General features: G+C 47.3%; 2 protein-coding genes across 2 annotated transcripts in view; one reads left to right on the forward strand and one right to left on the reverse strand.

The window, feature by feature from the left end:
• Window positions 1-25,733, forward strand: part of Ns3 (nucleostemin 3) — a 95,028-nt gene that overhangs the window by 36,443 nt on the left and 32,852 nt on the right. Inside the window, exons 8-10 of the mRNA XM_075673244.1 lie at window positions 15,211-15,322; window positions 18,135-18,250; window positions 24,467-24,568. Coding sequence (XP_075529359.1) covers window positions 15,211-15,322; window positions 18,135-18,250; window positions 24,467-24,568 — 330 coding nt within the window. The remainder of the gene's footprint in view (window positions 1-15,210; window positions 15,323-18,134; window positions 18,251-24,466; window positions 24,569-25,733) is intronic.
• Window positions 5,140-7,361, reverse strand: LOC142560846 (uncharacterized). Its single transcript, XM_075673243.1, has one exon. It carries the CDS (start codon window positions 7,126-7,128, stop codon window positions 5,821-5,823), a length of 1,308 nt encoding a protein of 435 aa, XP_075529358.1. The 5' UTR covers window positions 7,129-7,361; the 3' UTR covers window positions 5,140-5,820.

Consider the following 25,733-nt stretch of genomic DNA (forward strand, 5'->3'; position numbering starts at 1 on the left):
GAAGTTGCATAGCGGTACGCCCGAGTAGTCCCCTCGCGACTGGTTCCTCGAACTTCACTCTGCTAGTTTGATTGGCCTCCGTGGTTGCAGCTGCCCTTTGGGTCGTGTCTTTTGCTTCCTCTTTTTCTGTCAGCTGTCGTGCTTATGCTCATGTCATGCTGCATGGGAAACCGTTGTCGTCTTTTACCACACGCATGCAACCTCGACTCCACAAAACTGTCACTTTAAGCTGCATTTTGCGAGTTCTGTTTGGTGCTTTATGCCCACACACAGGCTTGTACTTTTTTATCCTGTGAGCACACATACAGACATAGACATTTGCACTAGTTGCCAGCTGATCACACGTGAACCCAATACCTGCTTCATGCAAGTAGTTGGCCCAGCTCGTGCACATTAGCTCACGCCTAATCCCCGATGCGGTCATGTACAGGTACGAGCATATCAAGGGGGAGCTTCCCGTGACCATTTGCTGTCTACCGCCCCACTGGCTAGACCTAACTGGTGCTGCCTTATTAGGAGTTGGTGACCAAAGTTGTTGTGGCTCAGGTCTCAGTCGACAAAAATAGCTCTTCTTATTGGCTGCATGGCACCAAGTAAGCGAAGGAATCACCTCGAAAACAAAAGTCACGGCATTGGTGGCAGCCTGAATGACAACAACTTTGTTTGTAGCAGCCATGTTTTTTACATCAACCAAGCACATGAGACTGAAAAATCGAATGAGGCACAGTAGAGCATCCAAAATTGCAGCTGCCACTATACAGCGGGGCAGTGGACTAGGTGACGATGCTGCAGGGAAGTGCACATGATCGAGCAGGTCTGAAAAATTACGCATCTGAAAAGTTGGTTGACAATTGTACAACCAAGCTAATGGCTGCTTCTTTTTTTTTTAACAAGATGAACAGCTCAGCAATCAGGTTCATGTGCCCGTTGCTCATTTTGCTGGCTGGAGTAACTCGAGAAACATGGATCCACAGCCCTGAAATCACAGTGCATAGCCTATTAGACTAGGTTTAAGTTAAATACCAGGTTACCTGGCCAAGAAGCTAATCAAACGTTTTCTTAACAGGCCAAAAGAAATCAATCAATTTGATTGACAGTTTTTCATCATGTCGTTAAACATTGCCATTGGAATTTTTCTGTTGCACCTTATAAAGTAGTGACTACACTTAACTATTGGTTGATTTTGACAATTTTCAGCACATTGGTGACTCTGGGAAAATAAAACTTTGACATAAGGTATCATCAAAACTATCCTCCAACGCTTCCAGCCCTTCCCGAATTAAACAATGTAAAATTTCTGATCTGGTGGCTAGGCTGTACTAATGATGCCTCAAACATCAGTACATGTTCAGAAGTGCATGTTGTTTTGATTGTGTTCGAGTAATATCACATGCAACTTCACTTTTACCCGCCATGGGTTGCTTTCAAACACGAGTGTTTTGACAGCGTATTTACAACTTATTACAAGCAATCCTTGACACCGTGTGGAGTTTCCACTCACACAAGAGCATGCTGTTGATTTCAGAACGACCTTCTGGAGATGCTTGACTAGCATTCTTATCTCTTACCTTTTTGAACACCAGCTGCACATATGCCATCATTCATTACTTTACGATACTGTGCAACATTGTATAGTACTGGACAGCACTGTAGAAGTAATCTGCAAAGCATGTGAAGGATCCAGTGCCAGTTCAGTGTGCACGACCAGTTTGCTTGCAGAGAAAAGCTGATTGAGCACAATAATCTAGCACTATGAGGAGGCTTGTGCATGCATCCCAGTCTGGCAACCATTGCTTGTGGGGTTTCTGGCTCTCGCAGCGTTTTTCGAGCTCTCGCAGTGTTGTGTGGAGGCCATTGCGTTGTGTTGCCGGGGGCTCCGTGTCCCTCTCCTCCTTGCCTGGACGGGGTGGCAGCGGGTCATAAAACACTGTCGCTCTGCTGTCATCCCGCCCACGGGAAGGTCAACAGGCTTTCCCCATTGGCTGACATTTTGGCAGGATTCGGGGCCCTGCTTGCGTGCACTCTGGGTAAGCGCGCGCAAGACGGGACCCGGAAAAAGACCACATCGGGGCGTCTGAAGGTGCGTACGTGTTCCTCTGGTACGTGTTCCTCTGGTGGTTACTTCGGCTCGTCGGGGTCCCGGCCTCAGCGGGCGCGCGCGCACTCTTCCGTCGTCTCGATGTCCTGAGGCAGCGTCTGCCGATCGTGCCCCCATTTGTTCGTCTGTCGTTTCTTTCTATTTCCCTTTTCTCTGCTGTGGGGCGTGCGATGGCAGGCGCTGACCGAAGGGTAAGCAGCCTCTCTTACTGCTGGGGTTCTTTGTTCTCTCTCCGTCGCGGTGCGCCGTTAGCGGCCAGTGGCGACCATTCGGTCATGTTTTGTGTAATTAGCTTCAGATTCTGACGTGATGTTAAAACGTGTGTTTGTATTGAGTCCCAGTTTAATAAATGTTCTTTGTGGCTTCTAGAGAGCTTTGCCTAGGGTCTCCCTTGCTTCGCGCGAGACCACGCGCGAAGCAAGGGAGACCCCAGGCAAAGCTCTCTAGAAGCCCGGGCTGTCCTTCCGGGCTGTCCTCCCCATCATCGCCACGGGGTTGCGGGGGAGCGTCCCCTTCTGCGCGCGCGACGGTGGGATGTCCGGGGCGCTTGCCTCTTCGCGGAGTGGGCCCGTGATGTGGCCTTTGTCTCCGCTCGGCTACTGCGCTGCCAGTTTTGCCCCTCAATTGATGGTGCAGAAGGCACCACCACTAACCGGTCTGCCTAAATGGAGATTTTCGGCGAGACAGGGCGTAATAATAGTGCATCAACTATCATGGCTTGAATTTTTGCGAGGAAAGGCGCGCATCAACTGAAAACTGTCGGGCAGGCCACTGAGCCGCGCCAACAATAGCAAAGGCGCGTATATTTGCAGAATTAGCCGGCGTTAGAGGCACTGTCTATTTATTTATTTATTTATTTATTGTCATACTCTCAAGGCCCGGAGGCATTACAGAGAGGAGTGGTGATTAGTACAAACATATTCGTTAACAATATTCTTGAAGTTTGTGGCGTCAGAAATGGCAGTGACGGAGGCAGGGAGGCGGTTCCAGTCATTCGTCGTTCTTGGTATAAAGGAATCAAAATAAACGTTCGTGCGACAAGTTGGGACTTCAACCTTAAAACGATGATCCGTGCGTGACGATATGTATGATGGAGGGGAGATTAGTTCATCCTTAAGTGTTTCGTTAGAGTAATAGATCTTGTGAAAAAGGCATAGGCGAAAGTATTTACGACGTAACTCTAGGTTAGGCAAGTCGAGGGTTAGTTTCATTGATGAGACACTTGCATGACGAGAATAATTCGAAAGAATAAAACGAGCAGCTCGGTTTTGAATGGATTCGATGGTGTTCTTTAGCTTTAGAGTAGAAGGGTCGAAAATGGAGCATGCATATTCAAGTTTAGGCCTCACTAAGGATTTGTACAGAAATAACTTGACAGCTACAGATGCCGATGAAAAATTACGCCGTAAAAACCCAAGCATGCGATTAGCGTTACCGTAAATGTAATTTATATGAATATTCCATGTAAGATTGTGCGTAATGTAGATACCAAGATATTTATATGATGATACATTTTCTACAGGTATGTTGTTAATATTGTACGTAGGAAGGGTGGTATTTCTTACAACACGGGACACACGCATCGCCTTACATTTATTAGAATTGAGCTTCATTTGGGATCTAGCACACCATGATGTTACTATGCCAATGTCTGATTGAAGAGTATCGCAGTCGCCAGAGTTAGAAATGACACGATAGAGAACACAGTCATCGGCGAATAACTTAATTGATGATTTAATTTGGTCTGGGAGGTCATTAATATAAATTAGAAATAATAATGGTCCTAGAACCGAGCCTTGCGGTACACCGGAGGTTACTCGACCAGTGGAAGAGAAGTATTCGTTAGCATAAACAAATTGGGAACGGTTAGACAAAAAACACTTGATCCAAGCAAGCACGTTAGGATCAATGTTGAGGTTACTTAATTTGGTTAAAAGTAATTCGTGTGAAACAGTATCGAATGCTTTGGCGAAGTCTAAAAAAATGCAGTCAATAATAATGTTAGCATCCATCGCCTGGAATAAATCATTAGTGAATGACAAAAGCTGTGTTTCGCAGGAATAGTATTTTCTAAATCCATGTTGGTAGGGGGTAAAAAATAGGTTTGACTCGAGAAATGAAACCAGGTGTGAGTAAATTATGTGCTCCATTAATTTGCAGGGAACGCTGGTTAGGGATATAGGTCTGTAATTAAGTGGGGAGTACCGACTGCCAGACTTATGTACGGGAATCACCATCCCTGCCTTCCAATCATTCGGAAGGATGGTGGTTTGAAGTGACTGAGCAAAGATTTCGCTCAGAATTATAGATGAATAAGTAATAGTTCCCTTAAGAAATTTCGTGTTGATACCATCTACTCCACTGCATGCAGAAACTTTTGAGGTCTGTATCAACTTTACAACGCCATCAAAGTCAATGGTAATAGGAAGCATTGGAAGATAATGCACATCAGGAAAAACAGCGCTTGCGCACAGCACAGAATCCGAAAATACAGAGATGAACGCGTCATTCAACACTTCACAACAGACACTCCGATCGACAGGTTCGTTGTTAAGGTCACACAGCTCAATGGCACTAGATTTTTTACCGTTGACCACACTCCAAAATTTCTGTGGGTTGTCTTTCAAAAAAGAAGGCAACGTGTGCTCATAAAATGTTGTTTTGGACTCTGCTACAGCATTCTTGTAGTCGCTCAGTGCTAGTGTGTAAGCATTCCAACGATCATGATTGCCAGTTAATTTTGCTCGTTGGAAAAGCCTTTTCTTTTTGTTCAGTAAACGTTTAAGACGCGAGTTGAACCAGGGTGCGCGAGAATTAGAATAAATACGTTTTTGCGGGATGTACCGGTTAATTAAGGAGTTGGCTTTCTCTTTGAATATTGACCAGTTTTCTTCAACCGATCGAGTGTGGAAACTTGGAATGTAGTCAGTGATGAAAGTTTCTAGTTCGTTATTAATTGCGGCAAAATCAGCATTTTTGTAATCACGTATAACTTTCGACGAATTAACAGATGGAATGGTTAACATCAAATTACACTGGATTATACAATGATCGCTAATACCCGGTAGGTAAGTTAGGGGCGAAACAAATTCCGGGGATGTAGTAAGGATTAAATCTAGGATATTAGCCGAGTGTGCAGAACATCGAGTAGGCTTCAGGACAAGCTGGTGCAGGTTAAAGTCGAGGCAAAGGCTGATGAATTCGGAATATTCAGAACAACACTCTTGGGTTGAAGGGGGATCAGTATGCCAGTTAATGCCAGGAAAGTTAAAGTCCCCAAGGAGTATTAGTGGCGTGGAAGGGAACCGTAAAATTAAACTATTTAAGGCATCGTGAAGGTCTGAACAAAATGTGTTAGGTGAGGAAGGGGGCCTGTAAACGACGCAAATGATAAAATTTTTGCGTTCGAAGCCTACGCGCGTGCACACTAGCTCTAATGGCGACGCAAGCTCAATTGCAGCAGCGGTAATCGAATCACGAACACCGATAAGTACACCGCCACCACACCGCACATCACGATCATGTCGATAGAAACGGTAAACACCCTGGCATTCCAAAATTTCACGGTCTTCAATTTTGCTAGAAAGCCATGTCTCTGTCAGGATAACAATATCTGCACTGCACGTGTCGACGGCAGAAGATAAAGCATCCCGCTTGTTGCATACGCTGCGAATATTTGAATACAGAAGAGAAATATTTTTTGCCACCGGACCATGACTCCGCTATGTTTGTGAATTGCTAGGGCCATCAGAAGGTGCATTTGGGACAGAATTTGTCGAACGAAGCTCGTTTGTGTGGATTTCGCAGACTCGATCAGTTACCGGACAGTAAACGTAAGTTTTTTTGTCGATTTGTAGACGGTTAAGCCGTAACACATATTTCTGTCCGCTAGCCTTTCCGAATTCAATCAATTTTTTCTGTGACAAGCGTGTGGCGCGGCAGAAGTCTTCGCTAACAGAAATGCCAGAACCTTTGAATTTTTTTCGCTCAGTGAAAACCTTTTGCTTAAGTTTTGAGGACGAGAATTTTACGATTATGGGCCGGTGCTTATTTACTGCATAGGTACCCAGCCTGTGGGCGCGGGAAATGGCTTCATCTATTAAAGTTATCTGTAGTAAATTGGTAAGGCAGTTTCGAATTTTAGTTTCCGATTCGGACCAGTTCTCAGCTGGGACGTCAGGAATCCCGTAGAATATAAGGTTGTCACGGCGAGAGCGGTCTTCCAGCTCGTCCAACCGAGAAGTTATTGCTGCAGTTTGGTCTCGCACAGCTTCATCGACTACTCTCGGTAGATCAACACCATTCTGATTTGCTTCATATGATTCCACCAGGGATTCAACTGTTGCGAGCCTACTGGCTAAGCTGGAAACTTTTTCCTCAAGTTTTTGCTGATTAGCTCGGACCTCTGATAGCATCCCTATTACCTCGGTATGGCGTGCGTCACTTTTAGCCGACAAGGCTGCAATGGCGTCTAGAATCTCCTTTTGAGGACCAGGGTTCTGTTCCACATCCTCAGCTAACATAAGCAACTTAACAACATATATACACTCAAAAAAATCACAAAGAATCACCAGTGGGCCTGGGAAGAGCAGCAGACAGATATTACTGGATCGCTTAGCGTGCAACGACGGGTGTTTACCAACCTGTACAACAAACAAGAACGGGTTTTGAAGCGGTTGCATGGCTGCCGCTCCGTCCAGCCCACTGAAGTGGCCCGATGAAAGCGTCGCTCTTAAGTACATCCGGCTGACTGGTGTCGTAGGCGATGGGAATGGCCAGCCAAGTCGGGGCACGATGTACACCGCGTCAAGGGTTGATGATGTGGCGTTTCCGCCATAGTGTTGATCTCTGACGTAACATGGTGATAGAGGCAGGACGATAGCCTCGCAAAAGGAATCCAAGGGCTGCCATGTGCCGAGGAACGCCAGAATCTGTACAACAAACAAGAACGGGTTTTGAAGCGGTTGCATGGCTGCCGCTCCGTCCAGCCCACTGAAGTGGCCCGATGAAAGCGTCGCTCTTAAGTACATCCGGCTGACTGGTGTCGTAGGCGATGGGAATGGCCAGCCAAGTCGGGGCACGATGTACACCGCGTCAAGGGTTGATGATGTGGCGTTTCAGCCATAGTGTTGATCTCTGACGTAACATGGTGATAGAGGCAGGACGATAGCCTCGCAAAAGGAATCCAAGGGCTGCCATGTGCCGAGGAACGCCAGAATCTGTACAACAAACAAGAACGGGTTTTGAAGCGGTTGCATGGCTGCCGCTCCGTCCAGCCCAAGCAGTCCGTGCAATTAGCAGCCGCCAGAATGGTAATGATGCTAGAGACCCACGGAAATCCGTCGGACTCACTGAATCGTTGAGCAGATGGAAGGACGGAAAAGTCAGCCCTCCCGGTACGAATCGGCAAGACCTCCGGCCCCGCATGGTCTCCACAATCGAGGACGACTGCAGCATCTCGGCGGCCACTTGACTCCTTTCCTCGTCCACGCTTCGCAGCACGGAACTTCGAAGTGGTTGTCCGATACGCTTACCACGCTACCTTTACTGAGGCAAGGTATGGCAGAAAGATTGAGAAGAAAATAGACGAATGTGGCACACGAACGAGAAACATGGCTCGGTTGACAAAGTGCGTTCGCAACGCAGCCTCTGCAACGCAGCAGCCCGGACACTCGGCGGCCAGAGGCTGATTAGGCCTCGGGCCTCACGTTGGGCGCCAAAATGCGGGCTTACTGTACGTCTCCGCGCACGGCGTCGCCAAGTGGCCCCCGAGAAGTGGAGCCTCACGACGCAGCACGACGGCGCACGGCGATAGACCCACCGCAGGTTCAAGCACCGAGCCGAAAGGCCTGGCCGGCTCCGGCCGTACGCATGGGCGCTCTCCCAGGAACACAAGGCGTCCAGGACAGTTAAGGCATTTATTGATCACAAATGGCCAATACGTACCAGACTGCACCCAAAACACACGGAGTACACTCGGCGCCCGCGGTTCCCCATGGCGAGGAAGGTGGGTTACACGCCGCGTTGAACAATGGTTTGCGCACGCGGGCCGAAATGCGTTCGCAAACGCTACCTAGCGCTTCCCGTCACCGACAATGGTCTGCAACGGTTCGGTCACGCAAAATGTGACGCACTGAGCACCTGCGACTACCGCAAGGGCGGAACGCAGAGCCACTCAGCAAGCCACACTTACGCAAGCTGACAAAGCAAGTGAACGTCCCCAGGCCGGGGCGTTGGGGACACAAATAGCTGGTCGCTCACGTACCTTGCAGCTTGCCTCTCGTGACCGGCGCTCGTCGCTGTCGCAGCACCACTCTCCCGCGCACGGCGATCGTCCCCAGTCGGGGCCTCCTCCCTACGTCACGCCCCACGACCCAATCGCAGGGCCGCGTAGCATGACGTCGCGGGACGCGGTCGCGACGCCCGGGGAAACGGCGCGCGGTCGAGGGGCAGTCATTTGGGAGGGGTTTTCCTCGCCATGGCGAATAAGTCTGAAACCTTAGGCACAGCAACGACTGCGCCCCGGTAGACCGAAAGAACTCCCACATGCTTTGAGAGCCTAAAGAAAGGCAGTAAAAAAACAAGCCAGGTGCTTACTGCCATGAGTAAAAACAAATGCTCCCTACACCAGAGATACTTGCCCGTTATCGCATTTTTGAAGCTATGGCCTTCCTGCATAGTGTAGGCATCGCTATGACTAAAATCCATGCCATCAAATCTGCACAATATTCTTTTTTTGCATGTTCTAACTTCAGAAGTTAGGAACTAGGAGCAAGGCATATATTTCGTATATTTAAGATTTTTTTTGCCCTCAGTAGCTATAGTAAAAAAAAAAGCAAATTATTACTTCCGTTTATGCTTCTTTTGGTACTTTGAAGTTTCACGCAAGAATTCTCAAAAACTCTGTGTGTAGTTATTTATATTTTAATTCCATTCAAAACACCAATGATCAGGATGCAATTTAATGTATCGCAGTGTATGTTACGACTAATACATCTTGAAATAAAACATTCAAGCATAAAAGCACCGAAAATTAGCATATTTCTAGTTTCAAAGAAACAATTAAATGTCTCTTGTGGTAGATCTTCAATTGCTTGCAAGAAAAATTGCAGAGGGAAGTTGTCTACTTAGAAGAACCAACAGCCGCCCAGAATGCCCATTAATTAACTAATTGTTATCCTTCTCTCTTCTTTTGTCTACACCACTGAGGTGGATAACGATTAGTTAATTGACGATGCCATAAAGCTCCACTTTCCACTTGGCTCATTTCTGTTTTACTTGTAACGCATTATTTAAATATTGTGGGAATTTATAAGCTATTCTTTGTCATCTGTACATGATCATCATCATGTGGGGTTCATATGGGGTTCTTCTTCACCATCGCTTGTGGGGCTGGCTCTCGAGGGTGATCCGCGCTGTGGGCGTGGTCGGTTCGCCGCATCTTTGACGCGGAATAAACGTCGTGATAACTGCTGCTTGACAAGTGGTGGAGTGTGCTCTTCGGTCCTCGGTCCTCTGACTCCCCGCTCAACCTCCTGGAGCTTCGATCGGGTCGCCGATTGTGCCAGCTGTCCGCCAGCATATCGCAGGACGAGACAACAGGCACTTCTACTTCCACCATCTCGGCCTCGGCTACCCCAGCCTCTCTGTATTGGGTTTCAGTGGGCACCAGCGTGATCCCCACCTGATTGCTGGACTTCGCGGTGAAGACGTCAAGGATTGGCTGGACGACTATGACCGAGTGAGTTCAGCTAACCGTTTGGACGATGCGTCCAAGCTATGTCACGTCGCCTTTTATCTGACGGGAGTAGCGAAGACTTGGTTTTTCAACCATGAGGTTGATTTCACGAACTGGGGTGCTTTCAAACAGCAGCTCCGCCAAATCTTCGGCACACCGGCTGTTCGTTCCGCCCTCGCAAAAAGACGCTCGACACCCGCAAGCAACAACTCGGGGAATCTTACACGTCGTACATCGAGGATGTGCTTGCTCTTTGTCGACGCGTGAACACGGCCATGACCGAATCTGACAGGGTTCGCCACATCTTCAAAGGCATTGGAGCTATTGCTTTCAATGCTTTAGCCACCAAGAACCCCGCTACCGTCGCTGATATCGTCACTACTTGCCAGTACCTTGGCGAACTCGAATCAGTATGGTTGCAGCCAGACACCACTGCAAACACTACTACCGACGGCCCTACATTACGAGCAATGATACGCGCAATAATTCGAGAAGAGCTACAGCATCTTGGCTTATCCGCAGGGTCTATGCCTTCTCATGCCTCGGCTACCAATCTGCGAGACGTTATCAAAGAGGAATTGGCGTCCATGGCTGGTGCAGCGTACATGGACCCTCAAACCCCTACGGCATACGCACAAGTAGCCGCAGTTAATCCAGTCATCATTCCACCGATGCCTCCAAAACCAACACCGGCCCACATGGCTTCCATGACTACCAGCGCACCTACCCAAACCAGCTATCCGCAGTGGCGTCCTCCTCTTCCCATCTGCTACTACAGCGGCTATCGTGGCCACATAGCACGCTTTTGCTGCAAGCGCCAGCAAGACGAGTGTCGCGGATATGACGTATACGAACAGGATGACTTTTCGCCCGTAGCTACTTTCCATCTAGAGAGCTTCCATGACCAACGCCGTCCTCATGGTCCACCGCGCGGCCGCTCTCCATCGCCTACTGTAGCATCTGAGACTGCTCAGACGTGCCGTCCTGCAAGACGCTGCTCGCCGTCACCCCTTCGCCGCTCTACGTCCCCACTGAGACCTGCTTCTCAATTCGCCGAGCGTCGTCCGGAAAACTAAATTATGCAGCTTTTGGAGGAAAAGCTGCATCGAACAACAGGACAGAAATTCCTCCATCGCGTCTGTGCAATATGATATTGGTTGTAGTAGATGTGTCGATTGTTAGTGTTGTGCTGCTAGTGCCACCGGCTACTAGCGCCACCTACTGCTACCAGCAAAAGAGGCAGCAACGAGAGCAGGGCTTGGGAGTTGGATGACGCAATAAACAGTTCGTTTTGAGTTCACTGTATGGTCAGGTCTCGGCTCCACTTCTTCCGGCAATATGTGACAGTAGACGGTGTACACGTAGAAGCTTTGATAGACACTGGTGCTAGTGTTTCAGTTATTCACCGTGAATTGTGTTCGCGACTTCGGAAAGTTACGACCCCCTATGATGGACCTACGCTACTCGCTGCTCAAGGGGCCGCCCCATTCGACCTATCGCCATGTGCACTGCTCGTATTTCCATCGATGGACTTCTGCATTACGTACAATTTGCAGTGCTAAGTTCGTGTGCCCAACAGCTCATATTAGGAGGTGGGATTTTCTTTCTACGGCCTCCACTTCCATCTGCTGCGGGCAATGGGTTCTCCACATGACCGACATGACCTATTCACTTCATGCAGATGATGCACCACTTCACTTGCTTACTGCAGAAGATACCGCGCTACCTCCTCGCCATCAAAGCATCGTTACCATTACGTCTGACGTCATTGACTGCGGCGACGTGCTCGTATTACCATCAGCGCGCTGTCTCGCAAGAGGGATAGCCTTTGCATCAGGGCTGGTTTGGTTTGATCATGGCTCTGCACTTCTCTACGCTACAAACCCGACATCCGAAAAGATTCTCATCCCTCAAGGCACTACATTGGCTTGTGCCGCTGAATCGGAGTCTATATCTGTTGCTTCCGTTAAACCAGCTTCCTCTGAAGTTCCTTGTACCGGACGGGCCCCATCTCCTTCAGCTCTTGCAGCTGCCATCAGTTCCGACCTGACACCTTCGCAGTCACAACAATTGCTTGCTTTGCTCCAAAAACATGAAGCTTCGTTTGGCGCACATTCAGCTTCATTGGGAAAGACTTCGATTATGACGCATCGGATAGAGACAGATGGTACATCCGTCGTGCGCCGTAGACCATATAGCGTATCGCTAGCCGAGAGGAAAGTCATTGACGAGAATGTCACCGACATGCTTCAACGGAACATAATACGCCCCTCTGCTAGCCCTTAGTCTTCCCCCATTGTTTTGGTTAGAAAAAAAGACGGCTCTGTTCGATTTTGTGTCGACTACCGAGCACTTAACAAGATCACGCGCAAGGATGTATACGCTATGCCACGAATAGACGACGGCTTGGATTCCCTACAGGGTGCCGAGTACTTCTCCAGCATCGATCTGTGTTCCGGCTACTGGCAGATACCTATGCATGAGGACAATAAAGAGAAAACAGCGTTCTCAACACCAGATGGGCTCTACGAGTTTAATGTCATGCCATTCGGCCTCTGCAATGCGCCCGCAACGTTCGAGCGCATGATTGACGCCGTTCTTCGTGGCCTGAAGTGGAAGACTTGCTTGTGCTATCTGGACGATATTGTTTTCTCGTCAACCTTCTCTCAGCACCTGCAACGTCTGGATGAAGTTATCACGTGCCTTGCCAACGCTGGACTTAGCTAAACACCAAGAAATGCCATTTTGCTAGCAAGACGATCAAGGTACTAGGTCACATTGTGAGCAAAGATGGCATTCGTCCTGATCCTGACAAGGTTTCGGCAGTTCAGCACTTCCCTTGTCCTGAAAACACCAAAGATTTGCGTAGTTTCTTAGGCCTCGCTTCCTATTTTCGCCGATTCATATGAGCCTTCCCCTCAATGGCGTCACCTCTGCACAAATTACTGGGTTCCAATGTTCCCTTTGTGTGGTCTCCCGAATGTGAATCTGCGTTCACCCATCTGAAGCGCGCTCTCACATCTGAACCAGTACTACGCCACTTTGATGAAGCTGCTCCTACCCTTCTGCATACGGATGCTAGTGGTCACGGCGTTGGTGGCATTCTCCTACAGCGAGACGACACTTTAGGTGAGAGGGTCATCACATGCGCAAGTCGCGTTCTGACAAACGCCGAAAAGGATTACCTACACCATCACGGAGCAGGAATGCCTAGCTATCATTTGGTCTGTGCAGAAGTTTCAACCTTATCTTCACGGCCGCCATTTTACGATCGTTACAGACCATCATGCATTGTGCTGGCTGTCAACGCTGAAGAACTTGTCAGGACGACTTGGTCGGTGGATTCTTCGTCTGCAAGAATACGACTTTACTATTACCTACAAGTGCGGGAAAAAACACCAAGATGCAGACGCGCTCTCTAGCTGTCCGCTTCCCACGACAACATGCAATGGACCTCAAACTACCATCCGTGACAAGCTTTTGCACGATCCCTCCTCACTTGCTTTCTTGTTGGCCACTGTCGACGAGATGCCTCTACACGACAACAAATCCTTCCAATGTCATCAACTTGCCGACTCTTACTGTCGGCGCATCATAGACCACCTTCAAGGAGCTTCGCGCCCGCCTAACGCCCGCCTTCGTCGACAGCTGACGCAATTTAAGATTGACAACAGCGTCCTGTACAGTCATGTCTATCACCCTGACGGTCAACGCTGGGTTCCTGTCCTGCCATGCTCTCTACATGCTCATGTCCTGCAGGCTTCTCACGACAACATGACTGCTGGTCATCTTGGTTTCCAGAAAACCTATGACCGCATCAAAGGTCGCTTCTACTGGCCTGGATTGTCTGCCAGTGTAGCAAGGTATGTCGCTTCCTGCGCCCTATGTCAGCGTCGAAAGCTCCCTACATCAGCTCCAAGCGGACAACTGCAACCTGTTCCTTGTCCGTCGCAACCATTTGAGGTCGTTGGCATTGACCTGTATGGTCCTCTTTCTGTAAATCTCACCAGTAAACGATGGATTGTGACAGCCGTTGATCACTTGACACGCTACGCCGAAACAACTTGTGTGAGTTCTGCCTCAGCCTCTGAAGTTGCTCCATTCATATTTCAATCCTTAATACTGCGTCACGGTGCTCCTCGTGTCCTCCTGAGCGACCGTGGAAAAGCATTCCTCTCGCAACTACTACACAAAGTACTCAGAGCCTCCGTAACCACCCACAAGACTACCTCCAGTTACCATCCACAAACCAACGGCCTCACAGAGCGATTTCATCACACGCTGTCAGACATGCTAGCCATGTATGTCGAACCTGATCACAGAAACTGGGACGCAGTTTTGCCATTCGTGACTTTTGCATATAATACCGCCGTTCAACGCATGACTGATTACTCGCCATTTTACCTTGTCTATGGTCGTTCGCCCTCTTCCTGCCTTGACGTCTCTTTCTTTGCACCAACTGTCCATCAATGTCCATCCTCCTGTGAAGAATATGTGTCCCGCATTCTGCATTGTCGCCAGCTCGCCCGCATCAACACCGAAGCAAGGCAACAGGACCGCAACCACCATTATGACGCCTCTCATCGCGCCGTGTGCTTCCGCCCTGGCGAGGAAGTGCTACTCCAGACACCAGTTCGTACTCCTGGCGTGTGTGACAAGTTTCAGCTTCGGTTCATTGGCCCCTACAAAGTCTTGGAGCAGACTTCTCCGGTTAGCTATCGCGTGGTACCAGTTATTGTTCCAAATGACCGCCGCTGCCGCGCTACTGAGATTGTCCACTTTTCCCATACGAAGCCTTTCACGAGGCATTTGCCGCCCCTTTGAATTGCGGCCAGGATGGCCGCTCTCATGCGAGGGGACATTAGTGTGGGAATTTATAAGCTATTCTTTGTCATCTGTACATGATCATCATCATGTGGGGTTCATATGGGGTTCTTCTTCATCATTGCTTGTGGGGCTGGCTCTCGAGTGTGATCTTTGCTGTTGGCGTGGTCGGTTCGCCGCAACTTTGACGCAGAATAAACTTCATGATAACTGCTGCGTCACAAGATGTAAATTATGTACACAATGGCTAGGCTCTACGGTGGAAATAAAGTTTGATGGCAGTGCTTGTTCAAGAAAGATATTGCCCTGGGCAATATCTCTCTTGAACACGCGATGCTGGCATAATGCAGCATCAACATACTGAGCAGATTAGCTCACAAGATGCAAATGCAACATATCATATCTTTATGTTCACTATGGTGTGTGATGTCAGCACTTGAAGCATTTATTAGCCAACTGTTGAAACTTTCAAGATTGTTCAAGATTGTTCACTTTATGCACGCAGTCATTTATTGTGGCGGAAATAAATGGACTGCAAAATTCCTCTCAGGAGTGCCCATATGCCGAGAAAGAGGAGGACGACGGGACGAGGAGGCCAGAGAGTCCAGTGGAAGACCCTGCTGCTGACTCCAGCAGTGGTGGTTGCTCCTCCAAGGATGCAGGTGATATTCCCGCGTTTTGTTGGCTGTCACCTTAAAAATTTTACACAACTAATTGCACTCGGCATTGCGTACCCTGTAATTCCCTGAACCTATAAATGCACTTTGCTTTTGATGCTTTAGTTTCAGGCTATTCAAGTTGTGTTTAAAGGGTAACTAAAGGCAAATATTAAGTCCATTTAAACTGATAGTTTAATGCTTAAGAACATCTAAGGCATCAATATTAACACAAACAGAGTTTTAGTAATCGAGAAATTGAGACACAACAGAACCTCGTTCATAAGTTTTGAAAAAGGTGCAAGAAACATCATACTAACTGGGAAAAGTATGATCCGAAGTCAATAAAAATGTGACAAACTTGACTATAGCTTGTGTGAATCATTGCAGCATGAGATGCCAATGTACGCCGAGCTGGTGAGGCCTAAGACACACCTGGTCGCTTTGTTGGCTTCGGCAAGCTTACGTTTGCGCTCCTCAATTTCGGCCTAGGTCAGCAGCCTCTGCGAGTGGGGCATCCGATGCAACTTGTTGCGGCATGAGATGCTGATGTGCGTCGACCTGGTTGGGCCTGAGCAAACCGAGAAGCACATTGTCGTTTTCCTATTGCGTAGTGTTTTAAGACGGCGAGGAGAAAGTGAAACAAAACGAGCTGGCGGGCAACACTGGAATACGATGCCTACAATGCTGCCAGAGCGAAACATCATGCTCACTTCTCACCGCATGCAGCAGGTAATGGCAATGCATCTGGGCTATTTCCTATTAAAAGTGTGCTGTTCACTTCCAGCAACACTACGCCCCATGCGCTGCAAAACAGATAAGATGGTTATCACAATAAAGTTGGCAACGATGGCTGTGAATGCAGTGTGCAACGACCCAGCAGATTTGCTGGTACTGAAATAGAAAACTGAGTGCATGCTCGCTTTTTCATGTGAGGCAGACGGGTGAGTATTGCAGGCAGGCTGCTGCGGCGGGCGGTTACTGTTCTTGATTGCACAAGCCTCGCGCCTTTTCTTGTTTACGTGGGATCTAGCAGCTGGAAAACAGATCACACGATCACAGTTTGGCGATGTACCGAATGTTGGTGCTGAAAGATCATGTTCTCCGAAAACTTAAGAACCGGTGAAAAAGAACCGTAATGGTATTCGCTTATGCATTGTGTTTTCAATCGCAGACAATGACGCATAGAAATTGTACATAACGGATTCATATCAACAAGGTCCTACAGTAAGTGTGGGAGACGATTTAAGACTTCCCCCGTGAAATTCCAGGTACTAGCCTGATGAAGCACTCCTCATTATAATTTCGTTGCTATATTCAGCCAGTCATAATAAAAAGATAAATGCATTGCATGATGAGGAGGAAGAAAGTGCTCTTTTTCTTGGCCGAGTTGGTGCTTGCTGAATGATATGATCTTGTACTGGAAAAATACTGGAAAGCAAAGATTAAGTGACAGACAGAGTAGAAATAAATGTCATTCAGTCACGTGTCCAATTCTGTTGAATATTTAGAAAAAGAACACATTGACGTTACCCTTGACAACGACAACGGTGGTTGGTTGAAAGCCGTCGATTTCGGTCAACTCTGCGTCGCCCACACCGAGTTGAGTGTTTCAGTAATTTCACTATTGCGTAGTGCTGTGCTGGTTTTGCTGGCTCATGAAACTCACACTAACTACAAGTAGCAGAGAATGCCATGTCCATGTGAAGTCGCGGGACGCCCGAATGGTCGATGCCGCGATTTTCGACCCGCATCTCCCTTAACCAAAAGCAGCTGCAGCACTCTGCAACACTCTGTCTTGGCTTGGTTTCTCCACGGACGCGCATTTGTGTTTTGCGCAAAAAAGGTTGCGCCGTCTTTCAGCCACCATTTTACATTAAAATCTCAATATAATAAACTTCAGGGGACCGTGGCTAATTGTCCGTTATTCTGAAAGGTCGTTATAGGGTAACTTCTCTTGTTAGTCTGCTGTCTTTCATTGGAGTGAAATCTCGATAATTCGAAATCTCTTAATTCGAATTGATGCATAATTCAGACTGCTCTGTTGGTATTGACAAGGTGTATTTGAATAGCGAAAAACTCCTGTGCACTAAAACTCCGAAAAGCACGCAACAGTTATTTCGAAAAAACTTTCTCAGTCCCATGGACTGTCTTTTGGGCAAACCTGAGACAAAAGTGAAGGTTCGATGCATCAATAGCTACCGTAATGTTGTACGCTATAAAAATGATGAGAAAAGGGGCACGGGAGGCGGAGTAGTGTATGCCTTCCTTTCCCATCAGGTTCAAAAGGAGCAGGAAGGAGCCCCCTAGTATGCTTGACCATGCTGCCGCACACTAGACTACGACTCCCTCCTAGCACATGCTTCATCATGTCATCTCCAACAACAGCACGCATCAAGCCACCATCCATTTCGACTCGCCCTGACAAACTTTTCCTCGCACCCACAGCTAATGGCATGCAAGGCACGACCTTATCACACTTGGACCTAGGCTTCTTCTGACACATGTCTTCGCACGCTGGTGGAAGAAAGACGAGGCTTTTTCAATGCATGCCCAGTGACAGTTTTGGTTTTGCGCGCTGTAACACACTATTGATTGGGCACTATATTTAAAGGGGCTCTCCTTAGTTCAAGCTTCGTTTTATTCGAATAAATTTCTGGTCCCCTTGGAGTTCGAGTTGAAGAGATTCTACTGTACAAACTAAAGGCACTGTAAATGCTTACAAACTAATGAAGTGTCTCCCCAAATAGTCGATGACCCTGCATAGCATGAAAGTCGACCAAAGAGACGGGGAGAGTGAACGATGCCTTGTTTGCAGGGACGTGTACTGAGGTGAACAGTCCCGACCTGTACAGCAAGGATGAGCTGCTGCAGCTGTTCCGCACCATCCACCCTGAGTCCAAGCAGCGCAACGGGAAGACCGTCATTGGCCTGGTGAGCTTTACGTCAACATCATTTAGAGACGACTTGCTTGAGCTGACCGTGATGATGCACACGGACTATTTTGTTGAGCCACTGGCGCGCTGCCATCGTGCGCCTCTAATGCAAGTAAATCAACATATGTACCGTAAAAACTGAACTATAGGTTGGACCGGAATATAGGTTGGTCCCCCAACTAACAAATTCTAAAAATGAAAAAAAAAAATCTTTTTCAATGGCAAAGGTACCGAAAGACACTCTTACCTTGAAACAAATGCGACTCATGCATAATAGTGACAGTATTTATTTAAATGCTGCTTGCATGTGCACCCGGCCAATTTTTAGCAGTATCGCACGACCATCGACCCGCGTGCTTGTCAGCACCTTATTAACGGTGCTGAGCGGCGAAACAAACGAGATACGCACAGGTGTACACGTGTGCTTACTTTCGCTATTTTGCCGCTCTGTGCCGTGATAAGGTGCTGATAAACACGCTGGTCTGTGGTTGCACGATAGTGTTAAAAATTGGCAAGGTGTACAGTACACAGAAGGGCACGAAGTGCGCAAGCACTACTCCGAATCAGAGCAACGCCTTTGATCAGAGTCATTCGAACTAGAGTCGAATGACGAGTGCTTCTCGCTGCCCAGTCCAGAGGCGCACGCGATCTCTACTGCTTTCAGATGGATGCATTCGGCAGTCGCAGGCAGCGATCTTACACGCAGCTCCCGGACGAACTCCGCAACCTTGTCTTCCACTTCTGCGGTCCGCTGCGGTCCGCCCACGAAATGATGTTTTCTGTTGGTTTGCTGCTTCTGCCTCCGCCAGTACTGAATGCTCTTTTCGGATACTCCAAATTCGCACTGTGCCGCGAGGTTGCCATGGGCTTCCCGTGGGCTTCCGCGCACTCAATCGCCTTTTTCTTGAAGGTGACGGTGAATTGCCGTTGGCTTCTGCTCATTTTGAAACAAAATGTGAAAAAGCAGCCTTTAACCAACATAACTTTGGGACAATGTAAACGCAAATTGGCGGTGCCACAATGTCACCACGCCGCGCTGCTGCTGATGGCGATGGCGGCTCTTTACTTCATCCACCCATTGTTGCAAGACTTCCGTAGTTTTTCCGCCAATGTCTGGTACATAAGACGAGGGTCGACTTTTTGCAATGATTTTCTGAAAAAAAAAAAGCTTGACCTATATTCTGGCTTTTACGGTAGTCAAACCCACTTATAACAGTACCGATTTTAACAATATACTCTACAATAGCAATGAGCAGCCAGTGCACCATCAACTTCTCTATATATTCTACGGTGAAATAAACCGTTTAATACAATGCCCCCATGCCACGTTATCAGTTACAGTTTAACCCACTTGTAACCACCCCAGGTATAATGATTTATCGGTTATAAAGACGACATTTCACTGCGTTTGCGATTTTCCGACCCATGCCTACTGAAACTACACCCAGATATAACATTTTCAACAGGGGCACGCGGTTACAACGAACACTCTGAAACTGTTTGCGGTAACAGGAGGGTACAGGCAAAGTTCCAATGGATTCACGACCAAACTTGTAGCATGGCAGCACAGCCCCTCACTCCAGTCCAACAGCGATGAAGATACGATCGCCGAGACGAGCAAGCGCCGAGCATGTATTTCAGAAGCTGCAAAGAGAGTCACTTGCTTTCAACCATGCTAGGGTAACCATGCTTCAAAGCACGTCTCCAGCACAGTTCAGGGGGAGGCAGAACGGCAGCCGTAGCCTCCGCGATAGCACATGCCGGTGCTGTTGTGGAGGCCACGAACGGCGGCAACTTAGTTTTTGTGCAGTTCTCCGTGTGGCACGGCATGCATTCTCAGAGGTCACGATAGAGGCACTCTCATTTAGAGTCGGCGGACGTTACTGTGCCGTTACTGGGAAATTGCGGTTTGTTAGCGTTTTGTTTAATGTTGTTGCCGATTAACATTGTGATGGTGTTCTACCTTCCGAGCTTTTTCGACCGAAGTGACCTAGAAAACATAACTTCGCGACTCCTGGCGCATGTGCCGCTGACGCTGGCTGATGCTGCTGACAGCATGAGCCGTGACGGCACAAACCTTTACAAAATGACGGCATGCCACAGCACTTCCCACTTCCAGCGAACTGGAATGCTTCACTATCACATTCAGAGTCCACTTGTGTCCTGCTGATAGCAAAATATATAACGAGCTCTTGTCTCCTTTCCACCCCTCGGACGTTGGCACAGCTACTGTGTATCAGAGGGTTGAAAAAGATGCAAGAGAGGGGCGCTCGAGGCCCACAATGCATTGGGAAAGGCGACGAAGGCGTGTCATGCGGGATGCGCGGCACAAAGGCGAGCATGGCAAAGGTGTGAGGCAGGTGGATGCAACGGCACGCATTTCTTTTAATCTGCCTGTCATGCAAAAAGTGTTATGCCTTGTACCTGCACAAAAATGCGTAATTTGCAAAGTTATGACATTTAATCATTATAATTGTGTAAATGTAGATTATTGGTAGCTTTATAAGCGATAAGGAACAATTGAAATCAAAAAAATTAATTTAGCAGAGAAAACCATTCTCGTGACGCTGTCTTGAAAGCTTACTTTCCCGCATTATGGGTGTATGTGCAGAGAAGCCTGCTGCTGTAAGGCTGCTGAACGTAAAAATAACTGATTGGTACATGTCTTAATAATAATAATGATTGGTAGCACTAAAAAAAAAACTGGTGATGTCGCCGTTGTCACGTTAAGGTCGTAACAGAAAAAAGAAAAAAGAGAAAATAAAATTAAGAAACGAGAGAAAACAGCTGTGCTGAAACCGGTTGTGGCGGTATTCCGGCTACTTTGATACGATCGCTTTGAAGGATTTAATTTCTTTGGCACCGAAAATGCAATGGGTAGATATGATTAAGCTAGGAAAAGCAAATACGCAAATACAAATACGCAAAAGCAAAGTAACAGCTGAGCTAAAGAATACTTATGCATTGGTAGACAATTCTCACAATTTTTGTAGCATTCTTTTTCTTCCCTTTTAAGGATATTGCATTCTTTTTCTTTCTGGTTTTAATCTTGCCAGATTTAATTGTTATAGGCTTATAGCCAATAATGCAGCATGGGAACATTGTAGTAAATGATTTATTTTACCATAGAACACACACAAATGTTTATGGCACATGGCATCTTGTTACTGTTACATCCGAATATTGTTAAAACTGGTAGTACTATAAGTGGGTTTGACTGTACTTCTTTCTAACTAAGACCTTTGGATGTCTGTCCCGTGTGATCTTTTTGTGCAACCCAGTTATAACAATTATTGGTTAATAACAATTGTATATTGTAACTTGAATATTGTTGTAAGCTGGTTTGGCTGTGCTAATCTTTCTCTGCTCACCTTCTTCTTGCTTTCTCAAGCTGACATAGCTTTCTTGTGGGTGGAACTGTCTTCACCTACTCGTTACTTCCCATCAGATCTGGGATGTCACAGACACTGTTACACTTATAAAAAAATAAGATTTTAGATGCAAGTGTCTGCAGACAGTTATTTACAGGTGAGCGTTAGATCTGACATATAAAAAATGGCAGCTCCAAAGGTGCAGAGCCCTGCTTCTACTTGTGAGGAATTGGGAGCTCCGCTTTAACGTCCCGGCTGCTCCTTTCAGATTGCACCTCTACATATCGCAACGTAAGAGCTAGCTGAACGGTTCAGCTGGCAATCTAGCATGCACATGTTTGTTGCTCTCTCTCCACATTGTCCAGAAACTGGCTAGAAAAAGAAAAGGACAGGAAAGACGGCTGCATAAAATGTTTCTACTCACATCATACCCTTTGCACAGTCTTCAAATGCAAACAAGCATATTGATGAGGTATATGAGAATGCAAGCCTCTTCCACCATCCACACCATATCTTTCCTCGAAATGTACACAGGCACAGTGGCAACAGGCATTGGACCGTGTGGAGTGCAGCGACACATTTAGTGTATCTACTCGCATAATGAACGCACTCGCGTAATGAATGCAGCCCCCACTTTTCCAATCAAAAAGTGCGCGTTTTCTTTTTCTCGCATAATGATCGCACCCTGAACTTGCTGCCGTGAAGTAGGAGACACGGTACAGTTGTGTCGAACACCGTGTCAGACTCCGAATCGTACCGTGCTTCCTACTTTTGTTGCGATAGCAATTATGTGGACGCTCCGGGCACAGCTGCTATTGCAGCAGCTGCGTATTGCACAAGCGTGCCGAGGGGTGCTAACGATCATGGCTCAGTATCCCGTGTACAAGGAAGGAAAGTGGAAAGGAAACACACCGTCTCCCGTTGCACGCATGGCGCCGGGGGAGAGGAGAGAGAGGGGGGGGGGGGGGGCATGGCGTTTTACTCGGGCAGCAACTGCACGCCCGCGGCGTGCCACATCTTGAAAGATCAGCATCTGGGGCTGTGTCGATGGTGGCTCATACCTTTGTGCGTGCAGTGTTCTAACCGCTCAGTTTGTGTTGAAGCGAATGTTTGCAAGTTTATATGGCCGATAAAACTGCTATCCTTACTTTATGTAACTGTCTACACATTTGCTATCACACTCGATGGTTCGCATTTCAGGCGAAACTGACTTTTTTAGTGGTGGCTGCAGAAAAAAAAAATCGGTCAAAATTGTACCTCACATAATGAACGCACCCCTCTAACATTGTGCATATTTTTCGGGGAAAAAAGTGTATTCGTTATGTGAGTAAATATGGTACGTAACCAGCGCCTGAGTGACATGTCGCGCCCATTGTGTGACACTGAGCACCTAGTGACAATGGCCGTACTGCATTCTGGTGGGGCTTGTTCCCACCCTTCAAACTTCTTTTTTTTCAGCGATACTCAAAGTGATGATCGCTTTTGCTTCTGCAGCTTAGCTGCCTCCTCTGTCTTGTGTTTCCATCCTTTGAAAATGTCGTGTCACAGTTGATTCATGTCGACGAAAATTGTTGAATGGACCCATTCTGCATTTCATAAGCATGCTAGCTTTTGATGCTTATGAGCCAGAGAGTGAAGCATTGACGGTGATGATAAAGTGTTACAATATTACACGAAGTAAGATATGCAGTTTTCTGAGTAGCACAGTGGAACCCGGTTGACACATTCTTCAGTGTTTCATTTTCCTGGCTTTTCCATCTTTTTTTTGCAGTCCTCATGTTCCCATTTGATATGTCGTCATTCTGTAATGTTTCCACATCTTACATGCTAGTTGAATGCGGCGGTCACGTAAATTTAGCAGTTCAGAGGCAAATTCAGAGGTATGAAGTGCTGCAAGTATGCAATCATAAGTTGCGATTAGTACATCACACCAGGGTTGTAGTTTTTGTCCACTCCCAAAGGTCAGCTTTGCCCCAGTACAGCCACATGGTGAATCTTATCAGGGGTGGAAGGGGACCACAGTCATGGAACATAGCAGGTGTTCCCTAATACAAAGGCGCAGAGCTGTTTCAGACGGTGCTGTGGTGACTTGGGGCCCTCTCCACTGTTACGTTCTCCCGGTCGTTACATTATTTTTCTACGGTCCCTTGAAAAATGTATCAGTGGGGTACTGTTATATAAACAGCAATAAACATTCACTTAATAACTAAATAATTATGGTGTCAAACAAACTAGGAAGGAACATAATGTCACCCAGCTACCCTTCGGATGCAAGCATTCCATGCTCCCACTACAAGTTCAATATTCCAAGCCTCTGAAACTGAGCAGATGATGCGACCACCAACCTGGTTCATGGGAAGAGAGTGCACACCAAGCCACCAGCCTCGTCGCCTTAGCTTACCGCATTCACACACAGTTTGTCCTTACTGCTCAGCAAATGCAGCCATGCACGTAATTCTTATTAGCACATAAAAATCTTGCGCCGGAAATGACTTGGTTGATGTCAGTGATGCATGTGTGGATTCGTGATGCCTGATGCTAATGATTTGTAATTGACGTGCAGAGATGTCAGGGTGCCTGCTTTATTTTTTCAAATTTCTTTTCATATTCTTGTACTTTACTGTATTTATGCACCCAGCCACAACTTGCATGGATGTTTGTCAACATTTCGCACTTTCTAAACTTCGTTATGGTGTTCCTGAGATGTTAGTATACTTGTTCTTTCTTTCTTACTTTATTATACTATATGTGTTTGTACTCTGTGCCCCAGCCAGGCCTCAGATATTGGAAAGTGCAGTTCAGTGGTACTAGTGCCAGCGGGCGTCCTTGTTCATTGTGTGCAGGTGGGCTACCCCAACGTGGGCAAGAGTTCGACCATCAACGCACTCGTCCGCTGCAAGAAGGTCTCGGTGTCCACTACACCGGGCAAGACCAAGCACTTTCAGGTGTGGTACTGCTCAGCCCTACATGGGGACAATGTGTTTCTTGGCCTGCTTGTGGCCCATGGTGCCAGATGGAACTGAATGCAATGAAAGAGGCACAACACCTTGCATGTGCTGTGCAACCCGCTTGCTTAAAAATTGAGAACATGCTAGAGTGAATGCAACGCCTTTCAATGAATGTATTCCCACAAAATATTTGAAAGGCATATTAAAATAATGCAGTTAAAAAAAACACAATCTTTAATTTCCCCGTTTCTCACTTTGACACATTTCCTGTGAGCTTGGTGGTGCCAGTAGCACCGTCCTGCCTAATGCTCTTTTTCCTTTTTATTTATTTTATTTAATGACTTGTGAATGGTGTGACCTTGTTGCTAAGATCTTTGCAGGGTAGATACATAGTCAGAAGTGCAACAAGCATGTTCAGGCATACAGTGGCACAGAGAGGCATCAAAAATTAAAAAAATAGAGCAATGAACAGTGCAAGACATTTTCATGACATAACTAAAGATGGGCAACTTGAGCAACCTGAATTGTGAAAACCAACAACAACAACAAAAATGGTGCACTTTTTCTTATGTGGTGCACGCTCCAAAGTAGGCATCTCACAAAGATGCCAGAGAGCGACAGAGCAGGTGTGACGTGCTGACAACGACCATTTCCCTATTTGCTAGAAGGTTTGAGGGGTGTGTGGGTGTGTGTGCATGTGTGCGAGCTTTTTCTCAGGAGTATGATCCAAGACCATGAACTATTGCTCAATGGCTGGCATCTGTGGGCTGTTGTGTGGGTCTGTGACATTGTAGGAACGTGTGAGGCAATGTTTTTCCTCATATTTATTGAAGCACCGCTTGAGCAAATGGAACAGACAACCAGCTGGTTGCATGGCTGGTGCATCTGCCGAGATGCGTGGATCTGTGTTACGTGCCACCAGTACTGCACTGGGCGCATGCGGCAGGGCAACTAGGATGTACTAGCTAGGATGAGTGGGTCAAGGGTGGGCTCTGTGCTGATGTGTTTTCTGTTGAAATTTTGGTGGCACCACCGTTGCATTTACCTGAACGAACGGCCCTGCATGCTGACTGGACGCGTGTCAGCATGGAGGCAGCTGCTTGGTGCTTGGACAGGCATGTTGCTCTGCTACACAAGGCAAAACATTGTTTTCTTCACCGTG

This window comes from Dermacentor variabilis, chromosome 10 (assembly GCF_050947875.1).
Source record: "Dermacentor variabilis isolate Ectoservices chromosome 10, ASM5094787v1, whole genome shotgun sequence".
NCBI lineage: Eukaryota > Metazoa > Arthropoda > Arachnida > Ixodida > Ixodidae > Dermacentor > Dermacentor variabilis.

What these genes read in the sequence shown, in the direction of transcription:
- LOC142560846 (XM_075673243.1), bottom strand. Translation starts at nt 7,128, where the DNA reads ATGTACTTAAGAGCGACGCTTTCATCGGGCCACTTCAGTGGGCTGGAC.